The sequence below is a fragment of the Rutidosis leptorrhynchoides genome, chromosome 7 (assembly GCF_046630445.1).
Source record: "Rutidosis leptorrhynchoides isolate AG116_Rl617_1_P2 chromosome 7, CSIRO_AGI_Rlap_v1, whole genome shotgun sequence".
NCBI lineage: Eukaryota > Viridiplantae > Streptophyta > Magnoliopsida > Asterales > Asteraceae > Rutidosis > Rutidosis leptorrhynchoides.
In genome coordinates this window covers 357,745,570-357,759,805 of record NC_092339.1, presented here as the reverse complement: position 1 = coordinate 357,759,805, position 14,236 = coordinate 357,745,570, and the positions used below count along the sequence as shown (strand labels likewise).

Here is a 14,236-nt window from a genome sequence, read left to right as displayed (position 1 = left end):
TCCGCTTTCAGTGCTCGCCCAATTTTCATTTGCGATTTACCTCCTCCTACTTCTCTTGTCCGCTTTTAGTTCCCGCACAATTTTCTTTTACGATTTACCTCCTCTTAATTTTTTAGTCCAAAATTTTTAACAACATTATGAAAAAACAACAGCAACAACGCAATGGACCTCTCACTTCTAATTATCATTTCAAAATTTGTTTCGTACTATTCTGAGAACACAAAGCAACTCATATAAAACCCAAACCAAAAGTAAGTCCTTAGAAATAACACAGACGCTAGATCCAAGGTTGATCGAGTACTCTTGCACAAATGTACATAACTTAATAGGGTTACTCCCCGATCGTTTCTAATTTTTTGGCCACCTCTTGCTATGGAGATTTGAGCACATTTTATGTGAACATTGATGTCAGCCATTAAGTGGTATGCTGTCTACATTTATTTGGTACATATAAAAGAGTACATTTTAATTTTATATTACCCTATTTATTTAAATTTATTGAAAACAAACAAATGGAATACATAAAACAAAATGTTTAACAATACACTATGATTCTAATTATTGTAGTTTTTTATTAATAAAAAGGATAAGAGAAGGACAAATCTTGTCATGTTTCGACCTGTTTGATTTCGATTTCTTGTCAGCAGAAAGAGAGAAAGACAACTCAACCACGTACCACTAACTACCACCTCTTCTGCTTTTAAACCTTCACATTTACTTATCCTATTGAAATTTTTAATGAAACATATGTTACCCACACCGCAAGAAGACCAAACCTTTTCTTCAATACCGTACTGATTTAACGGTACCGATATTAGTACCGGTTTTTTGATACCAATATTATATACTACCGAAATCTTAGATCTTTAATTAAATTTTGCTTAATCTTTTTTTTTTTTTTTTTTTTTTTTTTTGGATACCCGTTGGGATCATCTCCCGTTTCGACTATGCCGATGCAGCGATAATAACTCCGCCCCATCGCTGCCCGGGAGGAAACCTTGAAACAGATCCATGGGCACGACCAAGTAAAACCCCCTCCCCTTTACCCCCAAACGATATGGGAAAGGTGCCATGAGTGGATACTTCATGGCAGAGATGAAATTGCGTTTTTAATATGTAGGAAACGGGGATCGAACTCCTGACCTCCCCTAAAGGAGGCATGCCACCAACCGCTGGACCACGTCACAACTTCTGCTTAATCTTTGTTAGATCATTAACTTCATTCAAAACTCTTAAATAGCTTAACTAGATCTTTTATTTAGTGTTTATTTCAAGTGAGGATAGTAGAAGCATATATACCATGGTTCATGCACAATAACCATCGTGTAGATTGAATCTTTGTATCACAAATAAAATATCTTTTTAAAAAAAAGTTTCTTACATAATATCTCATGGTCCAAACATTCATTTTGTATTTCAATTTTATATCGAGAGTATCGGTATCGAAACGGTACCAACCGCAGAGTACTGAACCAATTTTTGTGTAAAGTAAGAACCAATATCGATACCGAAAACCATCAATATAGTATTTCGATACATGTGCCATTTAAAAAGCGGTACAGTTTCGGTTTTTCAGTATTTTTCATCCCTAATATAATGAGGTAGTTTTAACCTCAAACCTTATATCAAAGAGAGAACACACACACAAAAACTCACGAAAACACCATGCTAAAACCTGCACTTCATACAACCAAACCCTCACCAATAAGATGGTTCAATCGAGCTTACACACTCCTTTACACAATCGCAATTTCCGCACTCCTTTATAGCCATTTTCATAACCTAAACAACTCGCCTACTTTCACCACCATTTCTTTACTCATAGCCGATCTCGTGCTAGCCTTTTTATGGACAACATGGCAAGCATTCTTTGTGAACCCAATTCACCGTCACGTTTTCCCCGAAAATTTGCCACACGTGGCCAAAGAACATGAATACCCGAACCTTGATGTGTTTGTTTGTACGGCGGATCCGTTTAAGGAACCACCTATTGGTGTTGTTAACACCGCACTGTCTGTGTTGGCATATGCATACCCGACCGAAAAATTGTCGGTATATGTGTCGGATGATGGAGGGTCACAACTGACACTTTTTGCGTTCATGGAAGCTGCTAAGTTTGCAAAACATTGGTTACCTTATTGTAGGAAATATAATATAATGGATAGGTCCCCTGAAGTTTATTTTGGAAATGATTTAACTGATTTGTTTCCAGAAACAAATGAAATCCAGGTGCATCTCTTAATACTTAATATTTTTTTTTACTCGTATCTTTTGTAAGTGTTCAGCAAACGCAAATTTTTGGGACGTCTATAAGCATAAATTGTATGTTGTACGATAAACTTAAAATTCTTAAATCTTAACAATAACTTGGTGTCTTCAACGACATAAAGTTGAAAACGTTTATTTCGTAATCGACCGAATCAAAATAGAAAAATTGAACGAATTCAAATTGACTTATAAGTTGGGGTAACAAATCTGAATTCAGTTTCATTTCGATTTTACGTCTTTTTTAATTCAGTCAAACTGAAAATAAAATTTAAAACCGAACTCAATCAATATTATATGAAATTATTAACATATTGACCACAAATTTTTTAGCTCTATTATTAAGTTTTTCGTAAAAAAAGTAGTAGTTCACTAGAAAGTTAAGTGTTTGTTTTCAGATGGTTTTGTATGAAGATGTACATACCATGTCTATAAAGAAGAAGTGATATAAAGGTCTTTATGCTGATTAATGAATATTGTTCGTTTTTATATTTACAAAATAACTTAATTTTGTCTGCAGCACTTAGAAGCACAATTCTAAGTCTGCGAGGCTGCGTACATAATAAGACATTATTTTATCTTATTTTTTTAGAAAAATAAACTATCTGCAATAAAAACATCTGCGAACGCGCAGAAATAAGACATTATAAGATTTGCAAGGTCCATCTTTGTCCCATTATAAGTATTCGCTATTGACTTTTCAAGGTCCATCTTTGTCAACTTTGAATATAAATAGTATTATTTGTGTAATATAATATTTGATAGAGGTTATATGAATGAATTGAATTTTAAATATATTTTCATTAATATAATTTTTATTATGTATCATATAACATAAATAAAAATATTTTTAGTTTAAAAAAAACTTGAAAAATTTAATAGTGAACACTTGTAATGTGATGGAAGTGTATTTTCTTCCTCTCGTTACAAATGTCTCTTAGTTGGTTCCGGTTCTTCCTTATAGATAATATTTGTTAACATATTCATAGAGTAGTGTACCCTTTACTATAAAGAAGAAAAAAAAAATTAAGGTTAAGCATAAGATTATAATAACTCATCTATAACATTTTTTATTAAGAAGAAACGCTTTCTAATTTATTTATTACTAAAATCTTAATTTTTTCTAATTCAAGCAATTATTACCACAACATACAAGAGCACTAGTGATTAATAAATCTTAACATAGCACTCCACTAAAATTGTTTGGTTACTTTTGTTGAGTGTAGGTGATGTATGAAAACATGAAAGCCACAATTCAAAATGTAATGGACCGGGGGATCATTGACGTGGGTCAAATAAGTCATAATAAGGTCAAAGTTTTCAGCAAATGGACCCCACTATTTACACGTCAGCAACATCCTACAGTCATCGAGGTTTACACTCATTTCCTGATTTCCTTCCCATCATTTTCATAGACCGTTTTAATTTTATTTTCATAACAAAATATTTTGAGCTTTGTTAATATTACTAATACTTACAAATATAGGTTCTACTTAAAAGTGATCAAGATAAAGATGTTACGGGTCATTGTATGCCAAATCTCATATACGTATCACGAGAAAAGAATAAAACGACGCCACATCATTTTAAGGCGGGTGCCCTTAATGCTTTGGTAAGCCACATTAACGAGACATTTTTGTAATCTTGATCACGATCATTTTTTTCACAATAACAATCTGTTGATCATTTTATTTATTGTTTTATAGATTCGAGTATCGACCGTTATAACAAATGCACCTATACTTCTTATCCTGGATTGTGACATGTATTCAAACGATCCGAAAACACCACTTCGTACGTTGTGTTATTTCATGGACCCGAATGTTGATCCAAGGCTGGCGTTTGTTCAATTTCCGCAACGATTTCATAACATTAACGAGAATGACATTTATAGTGCTGAACATGTGCTTGAAACACGAGCATGTACTTTAGGAATGGACGGTTTAGCTGGTACTATATTTATGGGTACATGTGGCTTCTTTCGAAGACAAGCTCTCATTGAGTACCCTGAAACTTCGCAATTAAAATGGAATGAGCCAAATGTATCCGGAGATGTTTTAGCATTAGCACACTGTGTCGCAAGTTGTAACTACGAGGACAATACTAAATGGGGTTACGAGGTACAATGTTCTCTACAGTGCTTGTAAACGGGTAATTGAATAAGTTTTCCATTTTCAAACAATCCGGGTAAGTGAAGTTTTTTTCATACCTGATTGTACACGGTCCTATCAGGTTTTTCGGTACCCGTTACTAGATTTTTTCCCTGACATCCAAAATATGTTGTTAGTGGGATTTGGATTTAAAACTATTTCTAACATTTTGGGGATATTGGTTTTATTGTATGAAAAAAATAACCCAGTTTGACATGTGTGTGTGTGTGTGTGTGTGTGTGTGTGTGTGTGTGTGTGTGTGTGTGTGTGTGTGTGTGTGTGTGTGTGTGTGTGTGTGTGTGTGTGTGTGTGTGTGGGGAAAGAGCAATGTTAGGTTAAAAGATGTATCATATAGTTTTTTAAAATGAAAACTTATGATAATATAATATTACTACTTTTTAAACTATGACTAGAAATTTTACTTGTATAGACACAATAAATTAATAATAATACTACTTTTGTCTTAAAATATGTTCATCTTATTATTCAAAAATCATTTAAAAAAAATGTTCACCTATATTAAACTTTGCTATTATTTTATTTCATATTGATACCGCAGAAATATTATTTTGTGCCACCAACAAATACATTTTCTGGGTACCGTCCTTGTGAAAATACACAAAAACATTGAATCCAAATTTCTACATTTAAAACATGAACAAAATTGAAGTCTCTTATATCAATAACGTATACACGTAATATCGTGATTGCTATGTTAGTATACCAACTTATTTGTTGTTACTACATTACTTGCAGATTGGGTTTAAGTATGGCGTATTGGTTGAGGATCTCTATACAGGTTTTCGACTGCAATGCCAAGGATGGAAATCTGTTACTTGTGACCCAACTAGACCTGCATTTTTGGGGAATGCACCAATTTCACTTAATGACATACTAAGTCAATCGAACAGGTGGTACATGGGCTTGCTGCAAGTAGGGTTGTGCAAGTTTAGTCCATTGACATTTGGCATGAAGTTTTTGAACCCTTTTCAAGCATTATGCTATGCACATTACAATTTTCGTGCCTTTTGGTCGATTCCGGTCATCATCTATGCCTTTCTACCCTCGTTAGCGCTCATAAACTTGTTCCCCGTTTTCCCAAAGGTAAACGATCAACCGTCATTTTTTTCTTCTACATAAACTATTTATCCGGTTAAGTTTTCCCTTAAAAAATTCTCTAAATAACAAGGGTTATTATAGACCAAGGTGTCCAGTAATGATAACCTGGTGATTGAAAGACATGTAACATAAAATTATGGTTATGGGTTAAACCCCAGACCATGTCCCATTAACCATAAGCTACACTTGGTGGGGCAAAAAACGACTATAGTTAACTTATTTGTGTGAATAAAAGCATATGTCCTTGGTGAGGTAACCGTATAATTGCTTTGATTTGTGTTTTAGGTCTCGGACAGTTGGTTTTCTTTATATGGATTCCTTTTTCTCGGGGCGTATGGGAAAGATTTTTTTGATTTCATTGTGGCAGGATCAACGTTCAAAAAATGGTGGAATCACCAAAGAATGTGGTTGATATTAGGAAGCTCGAGTTATGCGTTTTCAATGATCGATTGTCGACAAAGTCGACAAAGTTATGGTTGATCACCATGGTTGATATTTGAATGTTTCAATGATCGATTTTCAATGATCGATCACCAAAAAATCGATGATCGATTGTCGAGTTATGAGTTATGGTTGATATTATAAGTCGACAAAGTGGACAGATGAGGCATAGATCCCAACTGTTGCCCTTGAAATGGAAAGAAACATTCATCAAATTGAGCATGACGAGTAGTGTAAACTCGTTTTGTAGATAAGTCAAGGCACTTATATCCTTTGTGTTGCGAACTATAACCAATGAAAACACATGGAGCACTTCGAGGCGCAAGTTTATGAGATGAGTAATCGCGAAGATACGGGTAAACACAACAACCAAACACTCGAAAATTTGCATAGTTAGGTGCTGTGGAAAATACCAACTCATAAGGAGAAATATTGCCCAGAAGTTTGGAAGGTAGCCGATTTATGATATGAACGGCTGAGCTAAAAGCATGAACCCAATAAACAGACGGAACATGAGCATTAAACATGATAGCCAAACCTGTCTCAACAATATGACGATGTTTTCGTTCCGCACGCCCGTTTTGTTGTGGAGTATACGGACATGAAAAACGATGATGAGTTCCATTTGTAGCTAAAAGAGAGCGAACCTGATGGTTTGTAAATTCAGTGCCACCATCGGACTGAAAAACTTTAATTTTACACGAGAATTGTGTTTGTACCAAGGCAATAAATGTAGTAAAAACATGATAAAAATCGGATTTAGCCTTCATCGGATAAAACCAAGTAAACCTGGAATGATCATCAATAAACACGGCATAATAACGAAAACCATCAACAGAAATAACCGGGGAAGGTCCCCATAAGTCACAATGTATCAAATCCAAAACATGGGATGCACGTTTATAATTAAGTTCAAAAGGCAATCGTTTACTCTTGGATAATTGACAAGAGGAACATAAATGCGGGGTTGGTAATAACGAAGTAACAGACACACAACCCAACTTATTTAAAAACGAAATAATATCATAAGATACGTGACCTAGTCTATTATGCCAAAGCTCAAAAGAAGCCTGAGTGCGTTTAGAAGAAATCTTTGCCAAAAACGCAACTTCACTTCTATCAAGAACATATAATCCATTTTTACGTCTTCCTTGTGCGAGAGTCGCCTTGGTTTGACGATTCTGAATATAAAACATTGGATCAGAAAACAAAACATCAACATTATTATCCTGTGTAAGTTTACTGACTGAAAGTAAACTTTTAGTAAGAGCAGGAACAACAAGGATATCATGTAATGAAATATTTGGAGAAATAGATAAATGACCAATATGTGAAACCGATGAGTTATTACCATTAGCAAAAATAACTGATTCATTACCCGTGTATGGAGCCGAATGATCAAGATGAGTGGATTGCGGAGTCATGTGGGCGGAAGCACCGGTGTCAACATACCAATCAGGAGTCGATGTATTGCATTGAGCCTGGAAGGCTTCGGCCAGATTTGCATCGATGGAGGTTGGACCACGAGCAAAGTTGGACAGATCTGGACATTTACTAGCATAATGACCTTCTTTTCGACAAAGTTGGCAACGAGGCTGCCTGGGATAACTACGACCACGACCCCGAGAAGATGAGCCACGATAGGATGAGCGTCCACGACCACGAGAAGAATACGAATCAGACTGAGTGGTAGTATTGAATGCAACAGGGGCAGGCGTGGTGTCAGTGACAGCTTTAAGAAATAATTCGTGACTCTCTGCTTGAGAGATCAGGTCACGAAATTTTGGCCGAGGTGAGATGAGTCGCTGAGTAGTTGAAAACGTTTCAAAAGCAGGTCCTAGTCCGCATAAAAACCAGTGCGATTTGTCATCATCTTCAAGGTTGTGGCCAATAGCTTGCAATTGATCACAAATACCCTTAAAGGTACGCGAAAACTCAGCAACAGTGGAAGAACCCTTTTTGAGATGACGAAGAGAATCTCGAAGAGTATGACTGCGTTCTAGAGAATCATGACGGTAAGCAGTCTCGAGTGCAACCCAAACATCACGAGAAGTAGTATGACCGAGAGTTTCGGCCATGGCCTCTTCTGATAAGGACGATTGAATGAGAATAAGAGCCCTTTGATCAGCAGCTGTCCATGTAACAAAGGCAGGATTTGGTGCAGGAGTTCCATTGTTGTCGATGGTAGGAGCAGGTTTGGGGATCGAACCATCAATATAACCCGTTAATTGTTGATATGAGAGGAGAGGGATCATTTGCTTGTGCCATAATAAGTAGTTGGTAGAGGATAATTTGATGGTGAGCATGTGAAGAATAGTAGATAAAGGAAGGGGAGCATCGGTGTTGGTGGTAGAGCTTGCGCCGGCCATGTTGATTTGAAGAAGAAGGGAAAAAAAATCGGCCAGGAATCGTGTTAAGCTGATACCATATAAGGTTTCATAAAACTCTCTTAATTGAGAGAGCATTGTATTCATTCATTTATATAGATACAATATTAACAAACTTCCTAAAGTATAGGTGATACATACAATCATGACTATAAATAAAAGATTACAAAGTATATTCTAGAAACAATCTATTTTAGAGAGATATATTCCATTAGATTGGTTTCTCACATCTATTGGCAAGTCAACATTTGAATTCAACGTAACAAGTAAAGTGTCTGATACCGAGCTAACCAAACGTTACGAGAAAGGGGTGTTCGAATTTGGAGTAAATTTGCCGTTATTGTTACCGATGAATATAGCTGCAATCGTGAATTTGTTTGCTTTCATGATCGGAGTTAAGCATATGTTGTTAAATAATGGGAGGTTTGATGAATTGTTTGTGCAGTTATTCATAGCAGGATTTGGTGTAGTAAATAGTTGGCCAATATATGAAGGCATGATATTGAGAAGTGATCAAGGAAAGATGCCGGTAAAGACTACTTTGGAATCGGTTTTAATTGCTATAGTTATTTACTTCTTGTCCTCTTTGATATTTTAATAAAAGTTTTCATTCATTTGTATGGCCAAATTTATTGTCAGTTCAAGGTCCATTATAATTTAATTAGATTTCCATTGTATTGTACTATGGTTGGTTAATAATACGCTTCTTAAATATAATAGAAAATATTCGAAGTACTATGAATAAATAGTGATATCAGATTTATATAAGAAAAGTCAATATGTAAGACCCACATTACATCCTTTAAATTAAGTAGCGCGAAAACTTTTTAAAGTTCTAAAAGCTTGAAATCTAGATGTTTGAGAAAAAAAACCTCTAAACCAAACGATACCTTAATACAAAGTTTTATTTGGATTAAAGTGTCTTATCCGGACTGTGGTGGTGATTCAGATGTATTAGGTGTAGTTCGGGTGGAACCTTGTCCTTGTTTTTAGTAATGTCTGCGGTGAGTTAGACGGTTCTTTTCAAGTCTTCCTTTGTTGAAGGATACTGATATTGGCTCGTACAGGATATGGAGGTCTCTTTTGGATGGTTTCACGTGATGGTATATTCAATGGTTGTTAATTGTTTGTTGTTTGATGTTGTACTTGTTTGTACTAGTTTGTTTGATGTATCCATATAGGTCCATTGTGTTGGTGCATTTGATATATGTAACCGGGATAAGTCAAAATTAGAGCACTGGGAGTGGGAGGATGTCACCGTCCCACACCATGTCACTTGTGACACCACTCCTCACTCAAGTCTTCAACCCAAGTCTCCACCATGTCAGTCACCTAAGTGACGAATATCATCCCATATATTTTAATTTTTGCTTTTATTTTTTAAAGGGATAATGTTATTAAATATAATAAAAATAAAAAATTATTTTAACACACTAAATGACATAGGTCATCACTCCTTACTTTTTCTGACTTAACAAGTCACATCTGACATGCCAAGTGACCTGGGTCATTGCTCTTAGAGCACTGGGAGTGGTGACTGAGGTCACTTGGCATGTCAGGCCTGACTTGCTGAGTCAGAAAAAATGGGGAGTGGTGACCTCTGTCAGTTGGGCATGTCAGTTTATATTTTTATTATTATTTTTATGATTTTAAATATAACACAAATGAATATAATTATAAATTATAAAAATTAACATAAATATAAATAACTTCCATTAAAATAAAAATAAAACATTACAATTCCAAAAAAAAAAAAAACATTACGATTCCTAAAAAAAAGATTATAATTCCTAAAAAAAACATTACAATTCCTATTTATTAAAAAGCAATACGAAACGATTCAATTTCCACTTCTAAGCTTGTGTTTGTGTTTGTGAATGAGATTTATGTTTGTGTTTGTGTGTGTGTGTGTGTATGTGTTGGGTATATATAGAAAGTAAAAAAAAAAAAAAAAGTTCAACAAATGCAAACCCGTCGCCTACACGACTTACCAAGGTGGGACGCAAAGAAGTGACGGGTTGGGGGAGTGGGGAGACTTGCGACGAGTAACCCGACGGGGTAAGTGACCTCGTCCACTCCCAGCACTCTTATAGTCACTTTGATTTTTTTTTTTTTTTTTTAAAATTTTTGTTCGGAATTTTTTTTTTTTTTTTTTTAAGCTAGGGCCTGATCCAATACAACGCGGCCTAGAAACCCAAAGTATTTCGGGTCGATGGATCCAACCCGTCAATATAAGCACGTAAACTATTTTTCATTTTTTGCAAAATACGGAGCAGTAGGTTTCTTGTAAAGGAGGAAAGCAGAAGAACAATACGTACAGATCGTTTCAAATCAGATATGGATCCAAAATTGACAGAGGTATCTCAGCTATTTGAACGATTCAAAGCAGCATTAGTGCGCAATGATTTCGATACTTGTTCCAGACTTCTTTCTCAACTTAAGGTATCCCTAATTTCATATCATAAACCCTAATTTACTTCAATTTTCTTATTATACTTATAATTTATGTATGTATTATATCTCGGTGATGTTAAATACTGATTATAAGTAAAATCATTAGCTTATTTTGAGGTCTTCTGCTTATGATACTGAATAAAGATTTAGAGCTACAATTGAGATCTAAGCCATTTATGTTTGACCTTTGGATAATGATAGTTTTTATTTGTGCTGTTGAATGTAATTATTTTATTCGATGAAGTGATAATGAAGAAACTATGCTGCTTGTAATTTTGCAGTTTGAGTTGAGCTACCTGTAGAAACTGAGATACCTGTATTGATTTAGTAACGTGCTTATATCTTACGTTTGGACGAATCCTTAGTTTGATTATAAACTTCGGCGAGTTATAACTTTTGTTAATTCATTGAGAAAACAAAGGTTTATAAATTCTATGAGCAAACCTAATTCATGGTGTAATTGTGATCTAGTGATGAGCCGATCTAGTGTAGGTTTATAGGTTATTTGAGTTAAAGTTACCAATAGGAACTGAGATACCTGCATTGTACATTTGGCAATAAGTCTATATAGTGTTTTTAGTAGGATCTATTTTCTAGTTTGATTACTGATGCGTACGAGTTAAGGTGATTAATTTGGATAATTGCTCTTGCTCTTGGCTTTTGAGTTATCAAGATAAAGCATCGGTGGATAGGTAGTATTTGTGCATTGTATCTTTTGTTGTGGAATCAAGTATCTGAACAATCTGCAGCTTTTTATTTTTCTTTGTTTGTGCTAGTATTATCAGATAGCGTTTCAGCTTTCTGTAATCTGTTTTGATGTTTAACTTGTAGGTCAAGCTGATAGAATTTACAAGCCTTCCTCCGTTATTTGCAGAGAGTCCCAATGCATCTCAAGAGTTGGCACTAGCACGTAAGCACATAGTATCTTACATTTTTTAATATGTGACATTAATTACTGTATAATGGGCACTTATATTTTATTGCTAGTGTATATTTATATTTTATTGCTTGTGTATAAGTGGCTCTTTATCATATACGGATAAACAATGCATTTTCCCCTATATAATGAACACGAGAGCCAAAGCTGTGTATATCTCAATTATTGCATGATATGATCTATCTGAACTTTGATAGGTTTTTGGTCTTGATGTTATTTATATGCAGTGATGATGATGAAGTGGCAGTTAGATTTGTATTTAGTTTGAACAATTGACTAACATGATAACTTTTTTACTTGGCTATCAATGCTACTACATTTGTATAAAATATATATATTATTGTTGATTAATTCAGGGGACATTTATGAGCATGCTGTTGTGCTTAGTGTAAAGATGGAAGATCAAGATGAATTTGAGAAAAATTTCTTTCAGCTTAAGCCTTACTATACAGATGTCAGGTAACCTTAATTCAATGTCACATTTCACCTTTATGTAATTAGTTTAATGGTTTATTTCTTAAATCTGTGTCAAAAATTTAATCTTTTTCTTCTTTTAACAGTGCTAGGATCCCGCAATCTCCTCAAGAGTACCCCATCTTGGGCCTTAATCTTTTGAGGCTCCTTGTACAAAACCGAATTGCTGAATTTCATACTGAACTAGAGTTGCTTTCAGCAAACGCACTTGAGAACCCTTGTATTAAGCATGCAGTGGAGCTTGAACAATCGTTTATGGAAGGGGCTTATAACCGAGTGTTGAGTGCTAGACAAACAGTGCCTCATGAAACTTACGTTTATTTTATGGATCTATTGGCTAGGACCGTCAGGTGAGAATCGTTTAATTTACAAATATGTAACTTACTAGTTTTTTTAATAGGTGTGGGAATTTAATCTTTTACTTATAACTGGAAATGGATTGGTAATGTTTTATACATCAACAGAATAAATGGTAAATGTAGCAGGGAAGTTATTACTTATTCACATATAATAAATAATAAATAGATATGAATCAGTAGATGATGAAGTACTAATCTGCTAGATAAAGCTTATTCATGGAATATGTGCATAGTAAATTTTCATTTTTTTACAACTTATATGGTTATTGGAGCTAGATAAAGCTTGTTCATTATGCATTGGTTGTAAAATATTAAATTAAGCATGTGTCATTTTTAGACATGATGTTTAAATTCTAGCATTATATTAAATCTGCAAAGCTGTGCAGCTTGTCCTTATAATAAATTTCAATCAACCGGATGTATATAATAAGTGATTATCTTATATCTTAAGATGATAATTTGGTTAAATTTATTTGCAGGGATGAGATTGCGGGGTGCAGTGAGAAGGCGTATGACTCTCTTACAATTAAAGATGCACGAGAAGTTCTATTGCTCTCTTCAGACCAAGAACTTTTTGATTACATCAAAGAGGTACCATCTTTTTATTCCAAACCTCATTTCAACTGTTGTTAAAGTTTTACCTTTCCTTCTGAAACTTGGATCTTCAAATATCTTTTGTGTTCAATTGTAAAGATAGTCTCATAACTTCGTAGTACATTGGCTCCATTTTGGGTTCGATGACAAACAAAAGTAAACATGTTTGATATTTTCACCAAACATGCATGATGGTGATGGTGCCAAGCTAGTTATATAGGATTGTGAATGACACACACACACACACACACACACACACACATACTAGCTTAGCCAACCAATTTTTTTATAATGTAGTTGAATCTTATATTGTTCTTGCCATTATTATAATTATTATTATTATAATTACAATTTGAATTAGAATTAGAATGGTGCTGCCTTAATGCCTTGACAGATAATAATTTTGGTATTCACCCATGGGTATATTAGAATTCTCATGTTGGTTTAAGCAAATAGTTTTTTGATAAAGAATTTGCTAAATGTCACACTGTTCTTTATTACTATGTATTATATAAATTGGTGCAGAGTTTGTTGGTTTACAACTATAAATTATTTAATTGAATTGAAATTTGCAGGAGCACCCGGATTGGGAGGTAAAGAATGGATTAGTGGTATTCCAGAAAGCAAAGGACTCGGCACCATGTAAGGAGATTCCGTCTCTCCAGCTCATTAACCAGACTCTGAGCTACGCAAGGGAATTAGAGCGCATTGTTTAATTATATGTCAAATGTGACGGGATGAATTTCCAAAATCTTGCTATTTACTTTCGAAAATGTCCTGTATTTGATCATGTCCAAGGACTGATATGTTATTTACTGTTGAATCTGCTGGGAATGCATGAGAACGTCTTTTGCATTTGGTGAATTACTGTTAAACCATTTTATGTCATTTTCAGTTAAAAGACAAGCAACATTTTTCTTTAAATTATTAGAAATGCCCCCTTTTAAACGAACTATGACGTTTTATCTTATGTTCATGTGTTATGAATTTACCCCTATATCACACGTGAGACACCAAACGCAAGGATCGAAACAATTTTATGGAAAAACAAAATGA

At 34.6% G+C, this 14,236-nt stretch overlaps 2 protein-coding genes across 2 annotated transcripts; both read left to right on the top strand.

Moving 5' to 3' along the window:
* The first annotated feature begins 1,665 nt into the window (after positions 1-1,665).
* Positions 1,666-8,960, top strand: LOC139858859 (cellulose synthase-like protein G3). The gene is made up of 7 exons (XM_071847694.1): positions 1,666-2,229; positions 3,492-3,638; positions 3,752-3,877; positions 3,972-4,385; positions 5,172-5,519; positions 5,820-5,985; positions 8,578-8,960. Exons 1-7 carry the CDS (start codon positions 1,666-1,668, stop codon positions 8,958-8,960), a joined length of 2,148 nt encoding a protein of 715 aa, XP_071703795.1.
* Positions 8,961-10,633: 1,673 nt separating this feature from the next.
* LOC139858016 (26S proteasome non-ATPase regulatory subunit 8 homolog A-like) lies at positions 10,634-14,035 on the top strand. Its single transcript, XM_071846874.1, has 6 exons — positions 10,634-10,804; positions 11,648-11,726; positions 12,110-12,212; positions 12,314-12,577; positions 13,066-13,177; positions 13,756-14,035. Exons 1-6 carry the CDS (start codon positions 10,700-10,702, stop codon positions 13,894-13,896), a joined length of 804 nt encoding a protein of 267 aa, XP_071702975.1. The 5' UTR covers positions 10,634-10,699; the 3' UTR covers positions 13,897-14,035.
* The last annotated feature ends 201 nt before the right edge of the window (positions 14,036-14,236 follow it).

Coding starts and splice junctions, on each gene's coding strand:
- LOC139858859 (XM_071847694.1), top strand. CDS start 1,666: ATGCTAAAACCTGCACTTCATACAACCAAACCCTCACCAATAAGATGG. Junction 3,639..3,751: donor AACATCCTACAGTCATCGAG/GTTTACACTCAT, acceptor TTACAAATATAG/GTTCTACTTAAAAGTGATCA. Junction 5,986..8,577: donor TGCGTTTTCAATGATCGATT/GTCGACAAAGTC, acceptor ATATTCCATTAG/ATTGGTTTCTCACATCTATT.
- LOC139858016 (XM_071846874.1), top strand. CDS start 10,700: ATGGATCCAAAATTGACAGAGGTATCTCAGCTATTTGAACGATTCAAA. Junction 12,213..12,313: donor CCTTACTATACAGATGTCAG/GTAACCTTAATT, acceptor TTCTTTTAACAG/TGCTAGGATCCCGCAATCTC. Junction 13,178..13,755: donor TTTTTGATTACATCAAAGAG/GTACCATCTTTT, acceptor TGAAATTTGCAG/GAGCACCCGGATTGGGAGGT.